The sequence below is a fragment of the Nanorana parkeri genome, unplaced genomic scaffold, assembly GCF_000935625.1.
Source record: "Nanorana parkeri isolate BGI_ZX_2015 unplaced genomic scaffold, ASM93562v1 scaffold1185, whole genome shotgun sequence".
Lineage (NCBI taxonomy): Eukaryota > Metazoa > Chordata > Amphibia > Anura > Dicroglossidae > Nanorana > Nanorana parkeri.
This window is the reverse complement of record NW_017307453.1, coordinates 484,639-505,405: the sequence shown is the minus strand read 5'-3', so window position 1 is coordinate 505,405 and position 20,767 is coordinate 484,639. Positions and strand designations below refer to the sequence as shown.

The 20,767-nt window shown below is 40.3% G+C and overlaps 1 protein-coding gene across 1 annotated transcript in view; it reads right to left on the bottom strand.

Moving 5' to 3' along the window:
- MDFIC (MyoD family inhibitor domain containing) overlaps positions 1-20,767 on the bottom strand; it is an 86,377-nt gene that overhangs the window by 8,643 nt on the left and 56,967 nt on the right. Inside the window, exon 4 of the mRNA XM_018568427.1 lies at positions 14,509-14,784. Within this exon, the coding sequence (XP_018423929.1) occupies positions 14,509-14,784 (276 nt within the window). The remainder of the gene's footprint in view (positions 1-14,508; positions 14,785-20,767) is intronic.

Sequence of the window (20,767 nt, the reverse complement as noted above, 5' to 3'; positions counted from 1 at the left end):
AAAAAAGCTTTCCGATTTTTACAATTATTGTCAGTTAAGTGATTGTATTTAAACAAAATAAAAGTAACTTCCTGCTCACATTTAGAAAGTGTCTAAATTGCAAAGGTGCCCGCTGAAACAGAAGGATCAGCTGATTTCAGCAGACCTGGGCAAGTCTGATGATATGAGTATGCATTCATTTTCAAGAAATATGATCTGATATTCTTGAATGCCAATATCTTTGTTTCCCTTTAAAAAAAATAAAAGCGTTATAAAATTCGATCGCAAAGCTATTTCTGGTAGATCGCAATCGCTAGTTCAATTTGGCTGCTCTGTTTATCTGGTACAAAAGATCCGCACACACCGGAATTAGATGACCCCTTTTTACAATCGCAATCGGACCTACCCTGTGTTCTGTTGCGGGAGGTGCGTCGTTGCGGGGCCATTCTTTGGTAGATCCCATTGAGCCTGTCATACAAAAAGTAGATCTTCGCACACAAAATTGTTGGCACCCCTGATTTAGATGGACAATTAGGTTGCTGCAGTCAAACATTGCTGAACGCTGATAAACACTGCATCTAGATGCAGCCGCACTCCGTACTATGGCCGCATTCAGACTGGACAGTTAGCTGTGTCCAGTTTGTGTGGGGCCTGAGAACCCCGGTCAGAGGCCATAGTTGTATGTAGCCACTCATATGAATGGTTACATGCAAACAGCAGAGGCGCCGGCTATTGTTTTTTACAGTAAACAAATCTGGTTAAGGCTGTTCTCACATATTGTTCATGAGGACAAAATTTATCTGCCGGCAAGAATCTGCGATTTTTGCTAGCATTGAAGTTAATCAGCTATAAGAGCCTTTTGACTATTTTACATGTATTATGTAACAATAAACTTCAGTTTTCAGTTCAATTAAAATCTTAAAGCATAGTATTAACAGGGTTTGTACAAGCTGCCAATCAATAAACCAACCAAAAAAAGACAAGCATAGTAAAATAATGGCAGGCTTTTTTTTACATAGTTACATAGTATTTGAGGTTGAATAAAGACACAGGTACATCAAGTCCAACCTATTGCGTGTATGCAGGTGATTCTGCATGTGTATGCGTGTGTATGAGTCCCTGTCTGATCTTTTTCTTAAGTGTACCTGTACGTTACAGTCTCTGAGGAAATTGTCCAAATGCTTTTTGAATAATTCAACACTCTCAGCTGAAATCACTGCTTGCGGCAGCGAGTTCCAGACCTTAACTGCTCTAACTGAGAAGAAGCCCCTACGCCCCTTGTGGTTAAATCTTTTCTCCACCAATTTTAGGTGGTAGCCTCTAGTCTTTGTTTACCGTAAAAAGTTTATTGTTGATGTTGCCATCACCATTGAACATCTTGTACATCAAAATCATATACCTCCTTAATCTCCTCACTTCCAGCGTGAACATGTTTAAATTTAGTAACCTTGTCTCATAGCTTTGGTCCTCCATTCCCTTAATTAGTTTGGTTGCCCTTTTCTGGACTCTTTCCAGCTCAAGTTCCACCTGGTGACCAAAACTGGACTGCATACTCCAGATGAGGCCGAGCCAGCGATCTGTAAAGTGGCAAAATTATAGATTTGTCTCAACAGTACATTCCCTTTTTAATACAAGACAGTAGTCTGCTTGTTTTGTTTGCAGCAGCCTAGCATTGCAAGCTATTATTCAATCTGTGGTCTACAATGACCCCCAGATCCTTTTCCATTTCTTCCCATTAATGTGTATTTCGCGTGCCTATTTTTAACCCCAAAGTGCATTACTTTACATTTATCGACATTAAATCTCATCTGGCATATAGTTGAACACTCCCCTATTTTATCCAGGTCCTCCTGTAATGTTATAATGTCTAATCCCATGTCTATTACCCTCCAGATTTTAGTATCATCAGCAAACACAGAAATATAGCTATTCAATATCCCCAATATCGTTAATATACAGGTTGAATATTATGGGGCCTAGCACAGAGCACAGAACCCTGAGGAACGCCACTCATGACCCTAGACCAATCTGAAAAGGAGCCATTTATCGATACTCTCTGGACACATTCCTGTAGCCAGTTCTCTATGTCTACTCACGCTTTCAAAAAATCCAGATATACCACATCCACCGGCCTCCCTCCATCCAGATCTCTACTTACCTCTTCGTAGAAGAGTGCAAGTAGCAAAGCACTAAGTGCAAAGTGCAGCACTCATAGCTTGAATGAAATGTCTCATTTGTAGGGCTTATTACTGGTACCTTTTACCATTGTCCACTGATATTTCCAAAGATATTCATTGTATAAAATGCCTAATTGTCAAGAAGCCCATCAAGGAGCCTCTATCAGTGGCGCTGCACAAGCATGCGAATGGTTTGGCCCATGGAGTCAGGCCTGTGCATGCGTCCCTGAGTAGACTCATGCATGTGCGCTAGCGCATGTGCTACAGACTCTGGCATCAGACGGGCTATTTAAACTGTGCTCTCCTGATGTCCAGTGCTGAGTGATCGTCAACTACCAGCTATCTTGATCCTGTGTTTCGATCCTGTTTCCCTGCTATTGACCCATCGTGTTCCCAACTATTCGGATGATCTTCTGTGCTCCAGAACTCGGCTTTTTCCTGATTCCACTTTTGCCTACTGTTTTGTACCTCGTTGCCGTCACGGTTTTGACCTCGGCCTGTACCCAACTTCTCCTCTGCCTGATCTTCAATCGTCAGACCTGCATCCTCCTCGTGATCTACAGTCGTCTGACCTGCATCCTCTGCTGATCTTCAGTCATCAGACCTGTATCCTCTGCCTGATCTTTAGTCGTCTGACCTGCATCCGCAGCCTGATCTTCCGTCTTCAGCATTCAGGTACTCGTGCCCCTCTGTGCCCCGATTCCCCTGTTCCACTATGCAAGGGTCTTGGGACCAGAGTTGTAAGAGAAGTCTTCCTCATCACAGTAAGCTCCGAGTAAGGTACGGGACACTAATAATTAAAAAAAGCTAAATTTAATGTATTTATATACTGTTATATTAAATATTTTTGAGCTCCTTAAATGTTGAAAGCACTGAAAATCTAGGGGCCCAATGGACTAAGAAGTCTATTTATAAAAAATTTGCTGCATAAATATATATCAGCATTCGCACAAAAGTTGTGAATAATACCCTTGTAAATATTTTTATTATGTGCAAAATGTTATTTTCTGATATTTAAGCTGTCTTTCGCAGTGATTGTAACATTCCCTAATACCCCAAGAACATTGGACCAACGGAGAAGATAGCTCAAATCAATAGCCTAACAACATTTGACCAGAGGAGAAAATAGTCTAAAACAATATTCAAATACAAAGAGAGACCTCCACCGCTCCTTCTGGTTTTTGGACTAGCCTAAAACAATAGGCTAAGAACATATGACTTGAAGAGAAAATAGCCTAAAACAATAGAGTAAGAGCATTCAACCAGAAGAGAAGATACATGAAGAACATTAATTCACACAGAGTGATTATACATGCTTGTTTCACTGGGTGAATAGCTATGCCAATGTTTTTATAAATAGATCCCCAAGTGTGTTAAGGCATGCTTTAAATACAAATTTTCACAATATCACTTCTTCTAGTCCTTTTTGCATGTGAAAACGGTATGGGATGACCAGCCTAGGGTAGAATTTCCTCAGTAGGAAGAGTATCATTTGGTAGAAGTACATATGACACATGACAGACAAGATGTACGTGTCAGAAAGCCAGAGCCATAGTTTGAGTGTCGCCGTCTGCGCATGCGCAGGCGCCTGTTGTGGACCATAGAGCCATAATAGGAGCAGCGTCTTTGCATGGACGTGCGCACGTACGTGCGTGTCATGCTCATGTATGTGTGCGTCATGCGCGTGTTTGTGCGCACGGGCACGCGCCGACGTGTCATTTGAACAATTGGCCCCAACTGGGCTATAAAGGCTGTGTTCAGCTATCCTCCTATGCTGTCAGATCATCAGCTTCCTGTGTTCTGTGTTCCTGTATTTTCTGCATCCCGATTACCCGTTACTGACCCGGCTTGGACTACCCTCTGTTGTTGCTTGCTCCCTGAAGACCCCGGCTTGTTTTTGACCTTGATTCTGCCTCACCCCTTGTACTACGTTGCCAGCTCATTGATGACCTCGGCCTGCTTGACGATCCTTCTGCCTTGTGTGTTCTGCTTCCAGCTTCCTCAGCTCATCGGATCTAAAGCCTTCTGGATCCTCTTCGGTGCATCCGCATCCTGCGCGGATCCACGCACTTCATCTCATCTCGCAGGCGCAACAGGCTAACCAGCCTCTGGCACCCTTGCCCCTCTGTGCCAATCCAGGTGCTCCGGGACCAAAGCTGTGAGAGAGGCTGCCCTCGTCAACTCAGACTCCCCTAAGGTACATAACAGTACGCTACTTCCAGGTTTATCAGAAGATTAGTCCATCTGTGCATTTACCATACACTAGAACAAGATCTGTGCATGTATAGTTACAAAACCACTCACATGCCGAAAAGCAGCTAAACAGTCATGCTAGTATCAGTAGTCAAAAGCATGATGTCCTTCAATAAAATAAAAGGCTGTAAAACATTGGTGAATCGTAAAGCTCACAAATATTCCTATCTGAGAAATCTTTCACAAGTCTATGAAGTTTGAACATTCTATTTGGAGCGGTACCCTTGATCTTCATCTCAGATGCTACTTTTGCAAAACTTCCGCAATTTGTTTATTAACACAAAAAGCTCATTTCAATAGAGATACTCGTTTATGAAGAGACTATAAACAAAGTTTTAGAATTCAAAAGCACATTCATGATTTTTGTATAATTAACTAATGTTAACTTATACATAAAAAATATTGAAATGCAAAACAAGGTCTTAACTACATATTGTTACAGTATTAGGATTTGATAAAATTAGTAATTTTTTTCTGTTGTTGGTTAGAATTTCATGTGAGTCTTAAAAGTCAGTGCAGCAGTAAATAAATGCACTTACTGAACATTGACCTTGGTCATCCTTTCAGCTAACTATATTCACAGAGTTCAGAACACTCAAAACAGATCTCCAGGCACTCAGCTGTCTCACAGCAAGAATCAAAAAGGGCAAAGTCACAATCAAAGTGGTAGTTGAGGTCCTCAGCAGGAATTTCCTCAAGGCCCACACAGACATTGGAACAGTAGCCACAGCAGGAGTTGCAGGCCTCATGCAGACAGGAGCAAACCTGATGTGGGCCAAGGATGAACTCCGTGCACTGACAGAAGAGACAGGCCAAAATCAAAGAAGCACAGCAGTCTAATGCAAACAAGAAAGAAGGCTAACTAAAATGATGCTATAGAGACAGAAATAAAAAGCTGAAGTAGGAGCAAAAAACATACAACATAGGATACAATTTTTATACGTTTCATGAAATATTAATTTTCTTACAGTGGAATTCAGTATTTGAAAAGACACAAACGCTCCAGTATTTTACAGCACAGTAAATCTTCCAGAATGGCAGAGATAATCACACTATAGACAAATTATAAATTTTAACATGCTTTCATCCTGTCCACTGATTGGGAACAGAAACCGTGTTAAATAATATCATTATTTTCAGCTTTGAAAGTAGTTTTAGCCCAGCAGAGTGGAGGTTGTGCAACAATTAAAACAATAGAGAAAAGAGTATTAGCAGCAGCCAAAATTTGCTTCCTGTGTTCTGGGGATCTACTAAAGATGATAGTAAAGTATAGGGAAAATGGTTTAATCATTCAGTGTACATAAAGGGTAGGCTATTCGGGATTAAACCAGAACTAAATTATTTGCATTTAAAAAAAAGGCTCTGAATTGTAAATTATAAATGGTGCATGCATGCATACTAGCAAATCTGTTTTACCTTTCGTATTATCCATATTTCATATTCTGCTCATCAGCGGGAGTTGATGAGGGAGGTGCTACGATCTGAGGGAACTGATGTATTCACTTCCTCATAGGAAACGGGCATGTAATAGGGCAGTTCTATCCTGCCCTAATGTTCCCTCTCTCCTGCTCTATCATCAGAAACTTGTTTTTTTGTTTCAAACAAGGCTACAACTCCAATATTAGTTGGGGTGAAGTAGGGGGTGCCACATTCCACTCTAAACAATTGTTATGAGACATGTATGGGGCTGCAGCTTAAGATTATTTTCATAATCGATTAGTTAGCCGATTATTAACTTTGATTAAAATCGATAAATCAGATAAAATGTAAAAAAAAATCAATACAATAAAATACACAAATGCAGCATTACAGACAAGGTTTACTTCGGAATAAAACTGTATGCACATATTTTGAAATCACACTGCACTGGAACGCAGGGCATTGCAGTAACGCACGTTTCAGTGCGGGCAATCACACTGCGGACGGAGGTGCATTTGGGATCCATTGAAATGAATGGTATTCGCAATGCACCTCCTGCAGCAAAATGTGTCAGGCCGAAACTGAAAATGAATTTTCCCAACATATATATATGTTTTTTTAAATAATTGTATGTATTATATTAGACATTTTAATTAGTTTTATGGATTTAAAATAATGTGAAGGGTAAAACTCTAAGCCAATATAATAAAATAACACACCAAAAAGTTTTTTTCTCTATTTTTAATTTTAACTTTATTGCTGGGAGCAATAGCCAGCTATTGGATATTTCAAAGTGCAATAGCCAATAGCAGGCTGGCTTTTGCACCCGCCCACTGCCTGCTGTCAATCAGCAGAGGAGGGACCTGAAGGAGAAAAGAACAGGGCAGGGGAAGAGACGACACGGAGGTGGGGGGCAGTGGGGGATTGCAGAGTCACAGCGGTCTCTCCTCCCTGCTGCCCCTGCTGCCTCTGCCGATACAGTAGTGGAAAGCAGCGGGGAATGAAAGGGACACAGACTGCTGCAGCCAGCACCAGCGGGGAGGAGAACGGAGGAGCAGAGCGGTGTCAACAACTAATCCAAAAGCAACTAATTGATGCTGAGAATCGTTGCCAATGATTCTCATTATCGATTATAATAGCTTTAATCAATTGTATCAATTTATGTACATAAATTAATTGGCCTAAGTGGGTGCCTAAAAAGTCCATGTTTGTATACGTCTCATATAACATTTAAATAAATGCAGCAGTCAACAAAATGAGAAGATAGAACATAAGACAGGATTGGGAGGGGGCCACACTGTTCTGCGCAGTGATGGTTTCTGCCCCTTATACAAATACAGCCGCATAATGACATACTAAGAGGGGTGTGCAGAAAGCCTATGACCTCTGGGCAGTTCATCCTGCAGAGCTGAAGCCAACAGGTCATAGGGAATTCCAGGTCCTGCGTCTATGCCTGCACAGCAGCTGGGAGACCTTCTGAAAAAGCCGTATGCAAACACGTTATAAATTAGCCCCACAGGTTTGCAAATGTGCATGCACTTTAGACTTGCAATTTCAGAGTGTTTGCATTAGAAAAATGGTTCTGCTTTAACATTACTGTACTTTTTAGCAATCTGCAAATCAATCAATTCAAGGAGGACATCATTGTCTAGCAGTTGCATATCACATTTCTTTTATAAAAAGATACACACCATAAAGAAACATGTGTGTGATTCAGTCTTAGACCAAGAAAAGGCTGTTAAGAAGACTGGCACTAGTGCACAAGAATACAGTATGAATATGATATGCATGGTACATGATCTGCGCTTATTTTCAGGACCAGGAATAAGGTTCAATTTGTAAAGAACATTTTTGAAAATGTGTTTAATTTCTGTAGAGTAGAGTTTATAGAAAACTATAAAAACTAGTGAACTGGTAGCAAAAAGCAATGTACTGGGATTTGAATATCTGTTATTAAAACATGCAGGGAATTGGTATGACATGACATAAAATCTACAGCATTCATTATCTTTTACTAAAAAGTATCATGTTATTGTATGTAGATATTTACAGAAGACACAACACCTTTTGGGGGCATACTCCCTATAACATTTTTGCTAAGAATGCTCCAAGATACCAAACTGAAACTTCATAGCAAAATGCAACTTTTTTTACTGCCATATTAGAAAATAATTTTTTAGGTTTAGAGAAAGAAAAAGCCCCTCAGAAGTTTTAAATCTTTCCTCAATCCTACTATACAAGTGTCTTTCTCTTTGCCCCAACTGGAAAGATTCCAAATCAATTCCCATCTCTCTAAACCTCACTCCCCGGCACAGGAATTTAGACACACCAACAACAAAAACCTTACCCAAGTTCTTACTAGTGAGTGCATTGGTTTGAAAACCAGATGAATCAGTGGATCCGTGTATTGAAATTTTTCTTTTTTGTGCAGCTGAATATAAATGTATGCAGATTTATCCAATTTACTGTACATAGAATCGTACAACACATGTAGCAACCTGCCATGGTTCCTACATTGTGTGATTCTTCACAGATCAGACAGATCTACATGCAAGTATTCAGACAAATAAAAAATGGGGTATTTAAATTAGAGGATGGCCGATTTAAACATTTGAGCAGCATAAATAATTATGCAGCCATATGTTTTAAAGATCCTATAGACTTTTTTTTTTTTGTTCCAGCTACACAACGAAAAAGATCAGCTACATGTAAATCACTGGGCTGCTAATGCCTCAAAAAACTTTTTTTGTATATTTTCTAATTATATACAGTACAGCATGTAAATTGGGCAGCTACATTTGCTCATTACATAAGCAAACTTTGCTGACTTCTAATCATTTTATCTCAAAACCACTTTATTTGGTAATGCTGGGATTGACATTATTGATTCATGTTAAATGATTTCTCTTAATCAGAAGTTCACTTTTAAATGTGCCAGTTAATCACTACAGGTTACATGTTTTATTTAGCATTGCCTTGCTGCGAGACAGAATTGATAAATGTCACCCATTGTGTTCCCCCATGCCTGCTAGGAGTATTACCATCTTTTCACATGGTAACACTAAAGGTGCCTACCGACTTTAGAGACTGTTAGCCTGAACTGGCTGGTTGCAGTCAGATTGGGGAATGTCCATATGTTAGAAGGTTGTACTCCTTTCAGCCCAATGCCGTTTTGTTTTCCCTCCAAGAGAAGCTCATGACGAGAATGGCCAATAAGCTGTTTTTCTACCCTTTTCACATTTACAGTTGCATTTATTTCATTTTTTTAAAGATCTCTGTGGAAATATAGGAAGGACGTAATAAATGACCGTGGCTGAGTGATACTTCTATACTTGTGACATACAATAGTTATTAAAATTGAGAATACTAGCTATACCTATGTTTTACAATAGTTATGAAAGTTAAGAACACTAGCAATAGTTATCCTATTAAAAACTGTACTTCAAAAATACATTATTTCTTTTTATATGCCCTAGTATGCTGCACAACCTTTAAATATAACCTCTTGCCTCTACATTTTTCTTGCATGTTGTCACAAGCACGGGCCACTGTAAACATTCCATTGTTTAAATTTGGGCTGTATGCAGTCTGAATTGTAATTGCATACAAGGAGAAACATAAATCAGAAATACATTTCTAACTATGTTAACAATTAGGCCCAACACATTATCAATTATTTAAAAAAATGCACAAATCATCACAGTAAAGACTAACAGAGCCATGCTTAAATCCATCTGTTGTGACAGCAACAAATCAAATCAGGACTATATTGCCATAGTGAGAACAGGAATGCTAGTCAGAATATTTCAATACTGCCAAAACCAGAATGGTACAATTTAACATTAAGTATGAGCTTAGAACGATGCCAGTGTTACCAAAAATTCTAGAAAAGTCTGTATAATTCAATTTCTAATTCAAAAAGGGTAATTCCATGTAAAGGTTGAAGAAACCTTCAAAAAGCAATGCAACATATGTTTTTTAGGATAAATCCCCTTCCTTGGACCACATTCCACCAATTCCTGGTGGTAGCTATACACAATAAACAGGATTAAATTAATTGATCACAAGTGGAGCAATATTGCCTTTTTGGGGTCTAGGACATAAATTGCCCTTAGTAAGAGAGGCTTACAAAAGCTCATGCTCTTTGCTTCTAGTGTTAACCATACTACCATTTTAAAAAGCAAACATCAGCAGATGTGCAGTATCAAAAGTGAGAATAATTTCAATGTTATCAGGGCTATAATGTTGCTATATATACAAAAACACAGTTGCCAATATTTAAAAATAATTTTCAGGGAAATTGTATGCCAAATGCGCTCAGATAAACATATCACAGAGTGCCACATATTATTTTATTACTTGTCATGCCATGTTAATGTGGAAAATATTTTTATTTTTAAGAATGAATTTCCATAAACAATCATTTAAAATACTAGTTAACAATAGGGAATATAAGAGGGCATTCACAGACATGTTTTAACTTTTGGATAAAGAAGTAAAGGGTTATAACCCTGTCAGTTCTTTAATGTTGTCTGTGTCTCTGATAAGGAGGACATATTACCCCACTTCCTGCTCTTACGATCTGAAAGGAAACAAAGATGTCTCTTCAACAAAGACAGAGACCGCAATACATTTTGCCAGAGGCTCTAACCACATCCTTGAAATAATGATTTCAAAAACACTGTGTGCCTCTTAAAAGACATTCCCCTTCACTTGTCTTGGTGACATGGACAGCAATAAAAACCTGCAAAAGGTATTAAAGCTTTGCTTCTCTGTCAAATTTCTAGAATATCATACTAAATCTCTTCAATACTACCGGTAATGTTTGCAGGGACAAATCTTTCAGCAACAATTAATATCTATGTTGTAACTGAAATTCCTGATACCCAACTAGTTCAGGCCTTTTTTCCGCACGGTCATCTATCTGTAAAGAAAAGGTGCACTGCCCCCTGCAATAACTTGATTACTGCTCCATGACAGAGCAGAAATAAAATATAAAAGGCCTTAGTAAGAAAAGGTCTCAAATTGCTGATGAAAATAATTACATTCAAGAAGTTAAAGGAGAACTATGAGATGAGTGATTTCCACTCACCTCATAGTTCTAAGCCGACCTGTGACAATGAGACTGTCACAGGTCGGCTCAGTAGATCGGGAGGTGAGGGAACACTTACTGGGTTCCCTCACCTCTCGATCCTGTCACGGCTCTCTGCCCGCTCCGATCTGCCAGCGCTGACTGGCGGAACGGACGAGGGAGGGGGCGGGTACAGCTGGCTCTGCCTCTAGATAGGCAGAACCAGCTGTCACTCAAGCAGCTGGGCGGATCCCGTCATCTACGTCGGGATCGGCTCCAGGTGCGGCGTCTCAGTATACCGAGAGCTGTAGCTCGCGGTATACTGAGCTTAGGGTAACAGGAGGACGCTAGTTTGTGTCCTCCCGTTACCCTAAGGAGAACTAGGGGGAAAAACACTGACCCCATAGTTCTCCTTTAAAGGTGCATAGTCATTTAACAGTGTCCCAAGAGGTGGTTAACTTGGCAGATCTGCGGATACTGAGCTCCTAAGGGGTCACAGTGAGGTATTTTGAAAAACACATTGAGATCCATCATTTAAGTCTTTACTCTCACCAACACGTTGCAGCACGTGCATATTAAAAGCATTCTGGTGTAAACGAGCCCTAAGACTTTTAACAAAAAAACAAAACCATGTCAAGTTAATCGCCAAGAGCATCAAATAAATACATAAACTTGTATTCCAAAATGTAGTGAATTGAAGGTCTATTTAAATATTAGAACTTTTATTATTAATACCTTTAGTAATCCCACCCTGTAATAGTTCAATGCCTTCAGAAATTGCATCCGTTTAAAAATGAGAAGAAATTAATTTAAAAACAATAAACACAAACTATCCTTTCACTAACTAATTAAGGTCAGTGAATCTATTGTATTTCACTTTATTCCTTCTTAAAATGTCAGTAAGTAATTTTAAATGAATAGGAATACCAATCTTTCCAAAACATAGCTTACCTTCTGGTGAAGTGGTGGGTTTCTGAGAATATGTGGAGCTTATTTTGCTTTTTCTACTTCCATCACTGCTCACAGACAAACTGGACTGGATCTTCCTGTGCATTTTTTGCGAAACAGGAGCTGATAACTTTCTATGATCTGCAGCAACATGTTTGACCCCATTGTGGATTCCATTGATATTACTCAGACCTACATGACCATTTTTTATCTTGCCAGTTTCTTCCTCGCTCTGTTCCAGTGATGAAGTATTTGGCTGAGGCAAGCTCTGAGGTTGGGCTAAAACATATAGGAGAGAGAGATGAAAAGATTAAACAGAATTCTCTAAAACCACAGCCAGAGGAAATAGGCTAAAAGATACTTTAGAAAGAAAACAGGACAGAAATGTTCATGAAAGAACACGAGACACCCGTGACATCCTTCAGTCCAACAAATTTTGAGACTGCTTTTTAAAGAACAAAAAATACTGCAGCTAAAAATCTATACACTCATAAACATTGTATGAAAAGCTTGATATAAGCAACATATTCACTAAACATTATGGACACTTCCGCTGCAAAGTGCAAATTCCCTTACACAATGAACTTTCATTATTTGCCTTCAGTAAAATAACCCCATTGACTCGAATTGTCAAACTGGTTGACCTGTAGAGAGTGCGCATCAAACAACCAATGATGCTCAAATATATCCTGTAAACCAGTGGTTCTCAACCTGTGTAAGCTCAGGACCCACATCTGTCCCTAGTCAATAATCTGCGACCCAAGTCGCATTGCAATGGAACACACGGCATTGTGGTACCGTGCGTTCTGGTGCAGGCTTTTGAACTGTGGGTGGGAGGTGTGTTTGGGATGCCATTCAAATGAATGGCAACGCAATGCACCTCGCACAACAGAATTGCTTGTACAACTCCCTTGCACGCTCTGTAGAGGTGCAGGGAGGCAGAATGTGACATCACTTTGGCCCAGGCACCTTTATAGGACACGCAAGGGAGCTGTAAGCAATGCATGTATGGATATAGCTCACTCGCGGCCATAGCTCCAGTCCCTCCCACCTCAAGCTGACACTCAGCGCCAGGCAGCATATTCTGAATGGCTGCTGCTCCGCCGGGATATCACGGCGGCTCCGCTGTGTTCTCAGTGTAATGACAGATCAGCGTCCCTGGTTACCTGGTAACCAGGGACGCTAATCTGTCTCTGCAAGTGGCCGGAGCCAGCCATGAGATTACAGCTGGCTCTGCCCAGCTGTCAGTAGCAGGCTGTCGGTCAGCCAATAGAGGGCCGTTCAGCCAGCTTCAGCTTTCACCTCGGCTCAGTCAAGCCGAAGCATATGCCTTTGGCTCGACTGAGCCGCTCGGTCAACTTCGGGAGCTGTACGGGCTATAGTGAATAGCCCGTACAGCAGCGCTTCGGTTCTACTGAACCGAAGGGGTCCTGGGACCGAAGCTAGCCGACGGATCAGCTGAAGCTACGGCTAGATCCTTCAGCAGCTTTGTGAATAACCTAAGTATTTTGGATAGACTGGGATAAAGGTTAGAACCCTTGTCAATTATGGCTGCTATCTGGAGCTACATTAGAGTGATGGACCCTTCCTGTTCTGGGGCCATCCTTTTAATAGACAGTGGGGGAAGCAGAGAACAATAAAAAGCTGACAGAGGTTATAGTATTCTCCTACCTAACCTAAAAAACTATTTTAATTTTTTATGTGGTGCGTTTCGAGAGATTTGCCCTCATTTTCTTCCCGGCCACAACCTTCTTATCAGACAGACAGGAAGTGAAGGATTCTCTCGAACAAAGTGTGAGGGAACACTTACTGGGTTCCCTCACCTCTCGATCCTGTCACGGCTCTCTGCCCGCTCCGATCTGCCAGCGCTGACTGGCGGAACGGACGAGGGAGGGGGCGGGTACAGCTGGCTCTGCCTCTAGATAGGCAGAACCAGCTGTCACTCAAGCAGCTGGGCGGATCCCGTCATCTACGTCGGGATCGGCTCCAGGTGCGGCGTCTCAGTATACCGAGAGCTGTAGCTCGCGGTATACTGAGCTTAGGGTAACAGGAGGACGCTAGTTTGTGTCCTCCCGTTACCCTAAGGAGAACTAGGGGGAAAAACACTGACCCCATAGTTCTCCTTTAAAGGTGCATAGTCATTTAACAGTGTCCCAAGAGGTGGTTAACTTGGCAGATCTGCGGATACTGAGCTCCTAAGGGGTCACAGTGAGGTATTTTGAAAAACACATTGAGATCCATCATTTAAGTCTTTACTCTCACCAACACGTTGCAGCACGTGCATATTAAAAGCATTCTGGTGTAAACGAGCCCTAAGACTTTTAACAAAAAAACAAAACCATGTCAAGTTAATCGCCAAGAGCATCAAATAAATACATAAACTTGTATTCCAAAATGTAGTGAATTGAAGGTCTATTTAAATATTAGAACTTTTATTATTAATACCTTTAGTAATCCCACCCTGTAATAGTTCAATGCCTTCAGAAATTGCATCCGTTTAAAAATGAGAAGAAATTAATTTAAAAACAATAAACACAAACTATCCTTTCACTAACTAATTAAGGTCAGTGAATCTATTGTATTTCACTTTATTCCTTCTTAAAATGTCAGTAAGTAATTTTAAATGAATAGGAATACCAATCTTTCCAAAACATAGCTTACCTTCTGGTGAAGTGGTGGGTTTCTGAGAATATGTGGAGCTTATTTTGCTTTTTCTACTTCCATCACTGCTCACAGACAAACTGGACTGGATCTTCCTGTGCATTTTTTGCGAAACAGGAGCTGATAACTTTCTATGATCTGCAGCAACATGTTTGACCCCATTGTGGATTCCATTGATATTACTCAGACCTACATGACCATTTTTTATCTTGCCAGTTTCTTCCTCGCTCTGTTCCAGTGATGAAGTATTTGGCTGAGGCAAGCTCTGAGGTTGGGCTAAAACATATAGGAGAGAGAGATGAAAAGATTAAACAGAATTCTCTAAAACCACAGCCAGAGGAAATAGGCTAAAAGATACTTTAGAAAGAAAACAGGACAGAAATGTTCATGAAAGAACACGAGACACCCGTGACATCCTTCAGTCCAACAAATTTTGAGACTGCTTTTTAAAGAACAAAAAATACTGCAGCTAAAAATCTATACACTCATAAACATTGTATGAAAAGCTTGATATAAGCAACATATTCACTAAACATTATGGACACTTCCGCTGCAAAGTGCAAATTCCCTTACACAATGAACTTTCATTATTTGCCTTCAGTAAAATAACCCCATTGACTCGAATTGTCAAACTGGTTGACCTGTAGAGAGTGCGCATCAAACAACCAATGATGCTCAAATATATCCTGTAAACCAGTGGTTCTCAACCTGTGTAAGCTCAGGACCCACATCTGTCCCTAGTCAATAATCTGCGACCCAAGTCGCATTGCAATGGAACACACGGCATTGTGGTACCGTGCGTTCTGGTGCAGGCTTTTGAACTGTGGGTGGGAGGTGTGTTTGGGATGCCATTCAAATGAATGGCAACGCAATGCACCTCGCACAACAGAATTGCTTGTACAACTCCCTTGCACGCTCTGTAGAGGTGCAGGGAGGCAGAATGTGACATCACTTTGGCCCAGGCACCTTTATAGGACACGCAAGGGAGCTGTAAGCAATGCATGTATGGATATAGCTCACTCGCGGCCATAGCTCCAGTCCCTCCCACCTCAAGCTGACACTCAGCGCCAGGCAGCATATTCTGAATGGCTGCTGCTCCGCCGGGATATCACGGCGGCTCCGCTGTGTTCTCAGTGTAATGACAGATCAGCGTCCCTGGTTACCTGGTAACCAGGGACGCTAATCTGTCTCTGCAAGTGGCCGGAGCCAGCCATGAGATTACAGCTGGCTCTGCCCAGCTGTCAGTAGCAGGCTGTCGGTCAGCCAATAGAGGGCCGTTCAGCCAGCTTCAGCTTTCACCTCGGCTCAGTCAAGCCGAAGCATATGCCTTTGGCTCGACTGAGCCGCTCGGTCAACTTCGGGAGCTGTACGGGCTATAGTGAATAGCCCGTACAGCAGCGCTTCGGTTCTACTGAACCGAAGGGGTCCTGGGACCGAAGCTAGCCGACGGATCAGCTGAAGCTACGGCTAGATCCTTCAGCAGCTTTGTGAATAACCTAAGTATTTTGGATAGACTGGGATAAAGGTTAGAACCCTTGTCAATTATGGCTGCTATCTGGAGCTACATTAGAGTGATGGACCCTTCCTGTTCTGGGGCCATCCTTTTAATAGACAGTGGGGGAAGCAGAGAACAATAAAAAGCTGACAGAGGTTATAGTATTCTCCTACCTAACCTAAAAAAGTATTTTAATTTTTTATGTGGTGCTGTTCGAGAGATTTGCCCTCATTTTCTTCCCGGCCACAACCTTCTTATCAGACAGACAGGAAGTGAAGGATTCTCTCGAACAAAGCCTCCAACTGCAGTAAACCATGGCATGGGATCTAATCCTTACCCGCGCTATCCAAAACAAAAAGTTTTGGGTGGAGATACACACTACACAGAAGAAGATATTACATTTGCTTTTCTTAACCTTACTGGAAAAACATCTTGCAGCATAGCTGTAGTATATATTTTTATTTCACCAACAGCAATTTAAAAGGCAAGTGTGCTTCTAAAAGATGGACAGGATAGCAAGCATTTTTCTAGCTGCCAGCTCTGCCCATCTGCCCCATTGACAGTGCCTTTTTACTACTGATTAAGGCTGCCCTTTGCAGTGACAAGCTGGCATAAATGGTGACTACGGTAGCTAGTCACTATATGTAATCTCAGGGCTCCACAGTATTTGGGAGTCCCAGGGTGCTGTACAGGAAAAGCAATGCAGCGTGCTGGCCAAAGAGACTGATTTACAATGTGTCAGAGTTAACTTTATTATTCTAACTGCATAGCAAACAACTAGTTATTGTTTAAGTGCCTATAATAAGCTGAAAGAATATTTTGAGTGACCAGTAGAGAACCCCTTAAATGCAGAAATGGATATTTAACCTACTTTTTATACAATGGTGACCTACATCTTAAGCATATTTTGACACAGCATTCTAATCCAACAAGAGATTAATGTCATGTGATACTTTTAGTTTATTTTGATCACTAATTAGGAAGTAACACACATCACTAGTTATGTTTGCAGTCAAGTTCAAATAAAATTTTAATTTGTGCTATTAAATACATTTTAGGATAAACCACAAATAATTAAAAAAAATGATATACTACAGCTTTGCACTGAGGTTTTGGGATTATATTACAAGTTAATATGAAATTTAATTTGTAAGTAGTTATGTTACATAAAACTAAGAAGGTTCCAAATAATAATTCTTAAAAAGTATGATGCTTTCTAACTGAAATACATAATGGAAGCTATCAGCTCTAAATGTTTCCCAACATACTGCTGTAACATTAATGATCTATTATTCTCAATAAGTAGTCTTTCTTGTGGGCACGTGACAGCTCGGAAAACTAGACTAAAGACCATTGGCATTTTCAGAGGTGTAACTTGTGCAAATTCAGCTCTATTGGGAGAACAATGATATCTTCAGTCAGAGATATAAAAGACACAGTGCATTGTTGGACTTATGACTTGTTTTGAATTATTCATATTTTGCCTGTATATTCAAGAAAATTTTACAAACTCTGCATTTTATGCTACATAATCGCACATATTAAACGCACAAAGAAACTTTTTGACAACCTTTTCTTTCAAAAAGTGGCATTTTTATGTTAACTTTCAGCATTTGCTATATCATTCTTAAGAGACTATTCCCTTTTTACAAAAGATCCCATTTTACACTCTTTCGTACAAGCAAAAAAATTGTATTCTTAGTATTCAGCAACAAATGCAATACATGTCAGAATGTAAAATAACAGTGGTGTGAACATAGAACATCAGCACCAAAGAAAGGCTATATGCCCCGTTACCAAGAATTCTTACATTTTCGGTACTTTATAAGAAAAGATTCCCATTTGACATTCACAATGAACAATTTCAAATGCTTTATTTTTAACAAATGAGCTTTAAAGGAAAACACAGTATACCCAGCTGATTTCAATATTTTATACTTCAATGATTACACAATTGGGTTTAAGATATAGAATTAATATAAAGAAGCACTACTGTCCTTACAAGGCAGTACAGCAATTGTGACTGTCTCACAGTTCAGTATAGAAGAGTGGAATAATATAACCATTTTTTGGAAGTAGTAAAAAAAACACAGCATTTTTTCGATCAGATAATAACATTTGTGTTCAGTGACATAATATCTTTGAAGGTTAAAAACTGTAAATCGATTGCTATCACTTAACACACTCTTAAATATCTATATAGTTGTCATGGATTGGGACTCACAGGTATAAACTGGAGTCAGGTATGTGGACCCTTTCCACTACACTGGCAGGGACACTTAGAGAAAAGGGTCCAAGCAGTGTAGGCTGATGACTCCCAGAGCTGGAGTACATGCAGGGAGCAGAGCAGGTATGTGGATGAGGCAGTGGAAGTCAGCTTAAGCTGGAAGTTCAAATACAAGGCAGGGGGCTGCAATGCTGATTAGGTGGCATGGGGTCCCCCGGGATGTGGAATCTAAGAGCCAGACGGTATTCACCAGAGCTCCTGATGGTGGAGATGGACTTGGCTGTGTGCTGACCCCAGGTCTCAATCCCTAGGTCCACCCAACTCACTTAACAGGTACAGGATACAAATCAAAGGTTAGGGACAGGCTAAAGACTTCCAGGGACAAAGTGAAGTACAGGACAGCCAGTAGACAGAGATTTCCTAAGAACAAAAGCGAAGCACAGGGTAGACTGTAGTCAGGGCTTTCCAAGGACAAAAGCGAAGCACAGGGCATCCAGTCAACAGGGATTTCCAAGGACAAGCCAAAAGGTTTAGTACACAGGAAACCTTCCAGTAATTCAGGGTAAATCACAAATGGCGGACTTGGCAACTAGCTTGGGAAAGCGTTGCTCGGGCCGCGTGCTGTTCGCTGCCCTGAGTATAAAGAGACAGGAAGAGGGAGGATCCACAGGATTGGTTACAAGCAGACTGCACAAGCTAAGATTTAATTTTCATAGTTCTGGAGTAGGGAAGGACCAAAAACCGTGTTTCCTTTGCCATTTGTCTCCCAATACTGAGATTTCACTTCACTTCCTGTCCTGTAGAAACAGGAAGTGAGAGGAAACAAGTGTCACCCTGGGTGACAAGTGTCACCACAACAAGTGTCCCCTGGGAAGACTTCCGCCCCAAATTCTGTTTCAGTGGAAATTCTAAATTTTGGATTTTCCCTTTTTTCATTTGAAGTGACAATGGTTAAATAGATAAAAATATTGAGCGAATCTTCCCTGCCGGGACAAGCTTGCTAACCCTTTCCAATTCAGTCCAAAACTAAAAAAAAAGAGTTTAGTCATTGGATACCATTTAATATCTCCACTGAAAAGAATCATGGACTACAGAGACTAAAGGGGTTGATTTACTAACCTTATAAACACACCACGAATGTGTATACACCTCTGCAGTGTGTTTCCTCCCAGCATGATCTATGGGTGGAATCTAAACACCTTTGTAATGTGTACACACACAGCAGGTGTGTTGTGCAAAGCCCTGAATGAATTCCAAGGTGATGTTGTGTAAATTAGCTCTACGTTGTGTTGCTTGCGTTGATGAATGCAAGGAATGTAAATGCATGAGCTAACCATTTTTGTCTAAACTGTGAAGCAGCATTATATATGCATCATGTGCATGATTTTTCCATATATGGCATTAGTGGAAATATGCTTTTAGAGACTTTTTAGTTGATAAATACGTTTTGCTGTGTGAAAATCACACACACCTGGTGTGTGTGTGTGTTTAGGTTAGTAAATCACCCCCTAAATATCCTTGATAATTCAGCATACTGTAACATAGGTGCTGGTCCTGCATCTTAAGCTGAACAATTGCACTTTTTTTGGCATTTATCACAGTTCAAAGTGACTAAAAACAGAATTTTAAAAAATCGACAGGGTTATTCACAAATGTATTTCTGTCTGCACTCCTGCTGGGAAGATTTCATTTTTCTACATTTCCAGGTAGCCATTGTTACCGAGACTGAAAGTGAGGGTCTAAGTGTGGTTATCCCCTCACTTTGGAAAGATCTACTGTTACTTACTGGTCTTTGGAGAGATCTCTTACTTCATGATCTTTTACTTCCTATGGTCTCTCTGGGACAAACAGTGAAAGGAAATCTACTTGACGACACACAGACAGGAAAAAGAAAAACCTGATGGGGTCATAACAATTTTCTACTCTATCCAAAAAGTTTTGGATTTACACATTGTAAAAAGTTATTTTTTTCAATGGGGTAAGTGCACAGCAACATATTGAAAACAAAAATTTGATCCGACATACCCTTTTTTGCATACTAAAGGGTCTTCATTTATCGTCAGACCTATGCATTTGTTGTAAAAAAGTAAACAGAATACTGAATATGAATATTTTCATTTTCAGTCAACAGAAAAAGGTCTAGGCTCTTTCCATTAGTTTTCTGATGCTTCTTAGGTGCCCTATTAGAACTAAAGAGCCTATTCATAGAGTACAATAGCTTAAGCCCAAATTTAAACCTGAGGAGAGATTCATTCCCCTCCCTCTGTTGCCCTGATTGCTCCTTTCAGACAAGCCATTTGGAGTTTTAAACAGAGAAAGAGAACCAAAAGATGCGTCTATTGTGTTTTCTCTAGGATATCTGGAATTTTGAGTCATGAGTGAGCACCATATTAATTGTTTATTTGTAAAAGAAAAATTTTATAGAATTAGTAAAAAAAAATAATTATTGGCTCCATAAAATTATCTACTTTAATGTGCAAAATCACATACGATGGGGTTTGGTATATTAAAACACATATATGTGGCCTCTTCCAACA